The sequence below is a fragment of the Charadrius vociferus genome, unplaced genomic scaffold (assembly GCF_000708025.1).
Source record: "Charadrius vociferus isolate BGI_N301 unplaced genomic scaffold, ASM70802v2 scaffold365, whole genome shotgun sequence".
NCBI lineage: Eukaryota > Metazoa > Chordata > Aves > Charadriiformes > Charadriidae > Charadrius > Charadrius vociferus.
Window position 1 is genome coordinate 3,168,863 of NW_009648559.1, and position 7,941 is coordinate 3,176,803.

Genomic DNA, 7,941 nt, shown 5'->3' on the forward strand with positions numbered 1-7,941 from the left:
CTATTTCTGCAGGTTGTGAGAAATGAAGTATATTTCTTCCATTATCAAGAACAGGATTTTGGTAGATTGGATCCATGCCGTACACTTTAGATGCCAGTGGAAGTTGCTTTTATTGCTTCAGATTAATAGCTCCTAAAATGATTGTGGATCCTTAAATCATTTATTGCCACTTGTACTTAATATTTATGACAGAGAATCACCTTTCTGTAACAAAAAATTTCTACAGATGCACAACTTCCATTTGCTTTTTACTTTTTATAGTCACTGCTGTAAGGACCACCCAGCAGTTACACCCATGTTATATTTCTGCAGTTAGCCAGCCTTTTTTACCCACTGTATTTGTAGGCTGAAATAGTTCAGCTAAAGAATCGGGTATTTAAATGATGCCAGGCTGTGTGAAGTAATATGCCAGACGATGAGCCATCATTAGAATTTTGGCTTTCTGTCCAAGGCAAAATGTGCTAAATGGGAAGCATTATTAATTATCTGCAGATATTTTGGATTCATGTCTAATATGCAGACTGCATACTTGCCATATTAACAAGGAGAGAGCCCAAATCCGTATTCAAACTGGGCAAAATGTGTAATCTTGATTTAATTACAACATGCCTGTCTTAAGTGAAGTGTTAGCTGAACGTGTCTATTCTGTTAGAGATGAGGAAGTGCTGCTGAGAAATGTATCCCTTATGGGACTCAAACTGGAGCCAAACATTCAAAGGAAGAACCGGGAGTTCCATTATTACAAACCTTAAAAATTAGAATAGACAAAGCAAAGATGATCTCTCCTAGAGCTGAAGAGCAGAAACAGGAGCAGGACATCTCAGCCCAAGTACATAAATACCGCTATGAAGAAAGCTGCTAGCCTGTACTGCTAGCTGGCATAAATTTGTATGGTCAGGTTACTTTTTGATGGTGCTGGGGTTTTTTTGTTGTTGTTTGTTTTTTAAAGAGACACATTTTTCTTGGAAGCTATTTTCATGGTGATTTTTTGCCTTTTCAAAATGCAATTTTTTTTAGTGAAAATTCTAAAAATATTAAAAGCTGAAGAGGTAAAAAAGTTGTTTCCTGCTGTTCTTGCCCTTATTTGTGGGTTTTACCATTTGGAACAGAAAATGAAAAAAAGAATCACTTCTGATTACGAATATGGAAAGATTTGGCATTTTTCTCAAAAACCTTCTGTCTTTTTCTGAAACTGATGTGGCTTTTGGATAAGCTCTTACACCTGTAGGAAGACAAAGGTGTTCGCTGTGTGCTTACCTTTTTAGGACACCTTGTGTGCTTGCGCAGGTCCTGTGTAGATCCTTTTTCCAATTCTGCCCATTATCACTTTTAAATATTTCAAAACTTGATGCTTACAAAAACTGAGAAGGATGGATTACAGAGGATGATGATAGGGTCTGCTAGAGGGCTTCCTTCCTTACCGTCCACCCCACCATCACACCAAGCTTATCTGTCCACCCCCTATGAAGACCAAAATTATAACAGATGCAGCAGGGAACAGTTTGCTTCAGAGTTTTACTTGATTTTTAAAAGGGTAGATTAAGGATTGTATGTGTTTGGCAGTTTAGTTGCGTACCAGGAGAAAATGGAGGACCAGTAATAGAACTGAGCATGTTTTTTTTTTTTTCTTCATTTCAGATTTCCATTATATGATAATAAGAGTGAACTAACTAAAGTTTGGAAGCAAAGGCAAACTGACTCTTTCAGCTGTCCTGCCAGTAATATCCGTGTTCAGGGTTCCAGCTAATAAAAGGCAGAACCATCACAGACTCTCCCAACATATCACTATATATCAATTTCCTCAAAATAATAAGAAACTTCCCTGCTTTTTTTTATATCCACTAGAATAGCTAGTAAACTCTGGAAAGCACTGTTACTAGACAGATGAATCCATCATGCCCTGGATAACTGAGATACTGTTTCTTTAGGGAATGGTGTCTGCTGTTGTAACGTTGTATCTGCAACTTTTTCCTCTGCATTTTGACAGCAAATGTTCATGTATTTTAGAAACAAACTTGGTCTGGTTTATCATGCAGCATCCAATCACACCACAGCTTATACTGAGTTTGACATGATGTGACATATTGTGAAACAATTGCTCAGAGCTTCAGATTGTATCACAAGATTTTTTTCCACTATTTTTTTTTGTTTTGTTCCCATCCACATTTTCTCTCCCTTCTCTAAGCTGGGGGATCTCTGTGCAGTGTTGTTAGAGCTGAGTGTATGAAATCTGGGTACAGGACGTTCTTTGTACAGCACGTGCTTACCCTTTTCAGACAGGAAGCCAGCACATCTCCATAAACAATGTGATGGCACCGGTTAAAGCTGTGCTGCTCTTTCTTGCCTGCAAGCCTATATCTTGTCAAATCACTACATACTTCAGCTGGGAAAGCCATGACTAATGAAAAATGAATTAATGCTTTGAGAGCTGCAATGCTGCGAGTTTATTGCTGTACATCAGTGGCTTTCAAATCAAAGCTTAGACAGAATTGATCTGGTACTACCTTTAATAGAGATGACTGCAATTCTTCTTTGGGAGCACAGAGGCATATTTTATTACATACTGAATACACGTTCCTATTCTATTTTTGCCTCCATTAATTCATTGCTGTGCCATATTTCACTTCAGCTTTCTTACAGGAGGTGTTATACCGGAATCAAAGCAGCCCAAATATTATCTAGATTTTTCTGGTTTTCTGCCTTTTGTTTTCTGATTGTTGCAATGTTGGACGTGCTATGTCATCGATAATGTAATCAACCAAGAAAAACAGGACCTTTCCCTTTTGTGAAAGTCACATTCCTTGTTGGACTGATGATTACATATCCATTTCTTTCTCTTGGTAGATGTGCGTCCTGGATACTGCTTCTCTTCTCTGACCAACGGGCGCTGCGGCAGTCAGCTCCCCCAGCCTTTGTCCAAAATGCAGTGTTGCTGTGACAGTGGCCGATGCTGGTCTTCTGGTGCAGCAACCGCTCCTGAAATGTGCCCGATCCGATCCACCGGTATGAAGCCACCTCTATTCTTACGAGCATGGTTGAAAACTGAATTAGGCAGGGATTTTCTTTTATCAGTAATGTTTTAATTAAAGAACTAACACAGAATAATTGAGGCTGGAGGAGCCTTGGGAGATTGTTTAGTCCAAACTGCCTGCTCAAAGCAGAGCCTTCTATGGTGGGTTGCACAGGACCCCCAGGGGGCTAGGGCAAGCAGACATAAACAAAGGATTTAATCTGTTGCTAATTAATGTTTTGTAGCCTGGTTATTCCAGCCTTACCTGATTCATATTTTGTTTTCGGCATCCTCTTCAGGCTCAAGTTACTTCCTCCAGAGCCTTCTAATAGATCCCTATTCCCTCTGCAGTTTCATTCTCATTGGAAAGCTGGGGTTTCCTTCCTCTTACATCTAGCTTTGAGGTGCCATTTATGTCCTGAAGTTTGACAGAACGTGATTTCTGTCTGCTACCAAAATGTGCTGTATTTTTATTGCCTCTCTGTGTATTGAGATCCCCAGACGATGTGAGATTTGAATTTAGAGAAGATGGTGAGCAGATTGTGAAACTAAGTGTGAGGGAGTGGAGGAAAGATGTTTTTGAAATTGTTTAGGACTGGAGACCTAATGAAATGCTTTAGAAAAGAAGAATACAAGAAGCTTAAGGATTGATGGGAGATCGACAGGTGCAGAGTTTAGGGAGAAATGGGAGTCATAACACTATAGCAGTGTAACTCCGAGGAAATTGTCAGAGGTCATGTATGGGAGTGTTTATTATTCTTGGTTTTAATCCTTTGAATGGAACTGCGTAATAATGGAGCAGAGATCTATGACCAGAATTCTTGGAAGACTCTTCCTGCTTCTGTCACTATCTCATTAATAATATTTAAACATGTTAAATGTCCAAGACTGGCTAGAGTAATGCTAACAAAATAATCTATTGATGCTCATCTGAAATAGGAAGACAAGGAGAAAGCTTTCAGTCTTAAAAAAGGCCCTATTTTCTTTACATACTTTTTAATTATTCATATCTAACTGGTGGATAAACTGGATGGAAAAGTGAAGTAATTTGGCCAAAGCCACAGACTGAGACACGGTGGAGAAGGAGCTAGAGCACAGGCCTTCCTGACTCATAAATCCATGCAAGGTCTTCCAGATCATTTTTACATGCCACTTTTTTTTTTTTTAAACTTTGTTTTCCCCCTCTGACTTGGGATATAAATTGAGACTATAAACGACCCTTTTAAAAAGTGATTTGAAAACCTTTGAAAGGCGTTACATGTATGTAAGGTATAGCTGTCATTATTTAATCAAGTTCAGTTATTCCTTAATGTATCCTGAGAAAGCAAGATGAGGAATTTAGCTGTCAGTGGCCCAAAGTCTCTCTAACTCTGAAATGGAAATTTACTGCAATATAAAGTAGAGCACTGGATGCATAATGTAACCAAGCAGTTGCATTTTCAATGTGAGCAGCAGACCCAGATGTTACTATAAAACAGGCTGTTTATTGCTAGAAATTATACATGGAGATTAAAGTTGCAATAAAAGGGCTTGTGCTGTATTTCCTTGCATAACATGGCAATAATTGTTTATGTGCAATGACAGGGTTTACCATTGACACTATAAATACTTGAAAAGTGGTATCTTAGGCATCCAGCCCTGTGTGTGTGTTCAATTCTCACCTCAGCAGTCCCTTGATGTGTGCTAATTTCATTCAACCGATGGGCAGCCCCAAGGCCCTGACTTCATTTTGCTCTGAAAGCCTAGGCTCCTGGTGGATTGGCTTTGGATAATTGGGTATTAGCAAACTAGAGTGAAAAAGAAATACAGCATTGTTTCTGTCACAAAGACTGATCAGCGGGTTGTAGAGAATGTGTGATTAGAGAAGTGACTATTAAAACCATCATCGTTAGCAAACCTTTGCATATTAGAATTTGTGTATGTACATATGCAGACACTGTTTCTTCTGAATATCTCTGTTTTATCACAGGTAGACCACTGATTGAGAGTAGATTCAGTTTACATATGAATTGGAAAAATAGAAAACTAGGAAAAAAACCCAAATAAACAAAATACAATACATAATACAATAAAATCTTCTTGGGAATTATTTAAAGACTAAAATCGCTCTAGGAACAATAGAGGGAAATGCATGAAACAAACTGATCACCTAAGAGCATTAAAGCAAATGCAAAGGTCATAATCAGGAAAAGCAGAACTTCAGGCTACCATGTTTATTTAGCAAATCCTCAGTGATTCAGGAAGAGCTTCTAATGTGTTTTACAGGTGGAAATAGAAGTGAGATGAAAGTGTTGAAGGCTGAAATATCCAGCTTAGTTCTCCCAACACTGAATTTATTTTTCAGTTCTCATTTTTATATTGTTTCAGGAATTCATGCATCTCTAGCATCTTGTTTTCATTATATAATTCCTCTCCCCTGCTGTGCCATAAACTTTAAAATTTTGAAGTTCAAAGATATTGGCTGCGCAAATAGTTATTTGTGTACACACCAATTGTGGACATGAATTAGGTCAGCTGGAAATGTGGTTTTTAATTGTGATAGTCTGCATGCATTCTTTGGATCACAAGTTCCAAACCCACACTTCCCAAAGACAAAAGAGTTGGAGGAAAAGTGGGGCAGTAGGGCAGATGCCACTAAGAGAGATAAACAGTAGGAGGATGCATAACACTCAGCATAGACTGTGCTTACAGCAAAATAGATCATTTTCCCATCGTCTGGGGAAGAATGAACTCGGTGTGGACCTGACTCGGTTTCTCTTCGTCTACGTTCCTTAGACTCACTGCACCTCATTTGGTTTCTGCTTTTATTGGCAAACTTCATTTTCACAGGGAAATAGTGTTAGTGTATTCATTCTCTAATTGGTTTTGCCTCATTGCTTATATTTATATTTCTTTGTTTAAGGAGGTTAACTTCTAAGAAATCCAGTTGAAACTGGGCTTTTTTCCCTGTTCAGTATTTTTCTAACTCTGTGGCAAGGTTTGTATTAAATTAACTTGGGATCAAGTCCAGAAGTCCTTCTTTAGGTAAACTTCCTACTGAGTTCATCAAAGATTTTGCCTGAAAGAAGACTAAGTAGATGAAGATCAGGTCCCCACCTAACTGTTCGATTTCATATCCAGAATATCAGTTATGTTACCTTTTTACTAGCGGTCTTCTGACAAGTAGTATTGATATCCTCTTATGGATTAATGACTCAATTCACAGAACAAAGCTTGTTACTATGAAGAAAACATACAGGCTTAGATTTTCCAGATTATTTAAGGTTTGTTATTGCTAATTTGAAACACTGTGAAAAGGGGGAGAGTTTGATTTAATGGAAAGGCTACAGGAGTCTAAAACAGCATTCGTGTTGTCACGTTTCAGATGAGTATCGCAAACTGTGCACAGTAGCTGCTCTGCTGCCAGCAAGACCTGAGCTTCCTCCAAGCCGTCCAGAGGTCATCCCTCCACCACTCCTTCCTGGTGTTTACCCTCCTCAACAGCCAGAAATCGTCTATCCATCTCGGGCTCCACCACCTCATGGTAAGAAAGAAATAATAACCTTTCCTTGCACCATTTCTGTTTAGCTTCTTTAAAAACAAGCTTCTCAGCTTTCTCAGGAGCAATGGTGCTCGCTACAGCTGTTGGTATATTTTACTTACTTTACGTGAACGTATAGCCTCTGAATATCCTTCTAATTGTAGCTTGGTTACCAGGTATCTTAGAGCAACTGCACCTCATTGGTAGTGTTGTCCCTGTTAAGACAGGATTCAAAAATTAAATCCTCACTCTCTCTACAGAGGCCCGTATATTATAGTGGTTACATTATTATTATTTTAAGGCTATTGTGAGCTTTGCTGCCTGTCAGTATTGAGGAACGTGAATAGCTCTTTCACTAGGTTATGATAGTTACTTACACTGAAGAGCTTGGCTGAGAGAAAGCAACTTCTTTCCGGTTGTTTTCCTCACTCTTGCTTGGCCAGAATCAATCAGTATGAATCAAAATACTAGTCTGCTGGACACTGAGGCTGACCCAGCGTGAAGAAAGAACTTTTTCAGTGATACACATGGATAGGCTAAGTTTCTCTAGAGCAAGGAGGAAGCCAGAGCAGAATACTTTATTTTAGCAGAATTAGCAGAATACTTTATTTAGCAGAATTCCTTATTGCTCAGGGAATTTACTATGTGCCCATATAGTCTGCAGTAGGCATGTGCCACCTGAAATTGTTTGGCAGAGCCACACACTCTTTTGCAAGTAAACACAAGCTCATTTTGCCCATGCTCTGTGCAGATGCAAGCAGGCTCTGCTTGCACTGGCACCAGCTGAAACTATTTAGTCTTGGTTCAGCACCAAGCTGAGCTAATAAGCCTAAGAGGCAAAGTATGTTAACTCAGGCCTGACACTGCACTGACGTAGCTGCACAGCTTCTGGTCAGCTGGGAGCATGTACAGAGCCAGCTCACGTCTCCCTGCCAAAGACCGTACCTTCCAGGGTTATCACTGCCCTCCTTTCCCTTTGCTATCTAAGAAAACGAAGAACTGAACCAGCCTGCCTGCTCTTTGCTACTGTAGGCTTTTAGTAGAGTCCCTGCAGTGCCACATACCCACTTTACCACTAGATATGAGCGGACTCGGTCCTCTTTTGTCCTGCAAAAGAGGAAAACAGGATCAGACTTGCCACAATTAAAAAAAAATCAGGGGTAGCTAGCTGTTTTCAGACAAATCCCTATGAGTCCAAGTGCCGTTTTCTCTCTCCTGATGCTGATTTTACTGTCATTCACACTATGATGGAAGGTAAAAGTTGACTTTTAATGGAAAATGCTGCACAAGTTGCAGATTACCAAAAATTATTATTATGAACTATTAAAATATTTTCCAACTCTGTTATTTCAGTCAGTCTTGCCGTTTAAGTAACATAGTATTGCCTAGAACTGCGACATCTAATGTATGA

The 7,941-nt window shown here is 39.3% G+C and overlaps 1 protein-coding gene across 1 annotated transcript in view; it reads left to right on the plus strand.

Moving 5' to 3' along the window:
- The window catches only part of FBN1 (fibrillin 1), a 140,959-nt gene that overhangs the window by 48,467 nt on the left and 84,551 nt on the right, over positions 1-7,941 (plus strand). The window contains exons 8-9 of the mRNA XM_009886140.1: positions 2,845-3,003; positions 6,375-6,533. Coding sequence (XP_009884442.1) covers positions 2,845-3,003; positions 6,375-6,533 — 318 coding nt within the window. The remainder of the gene's footprint in view (positions 1-2,844; positions 3,004-6,374; positions 6,534-7,941) is intronic.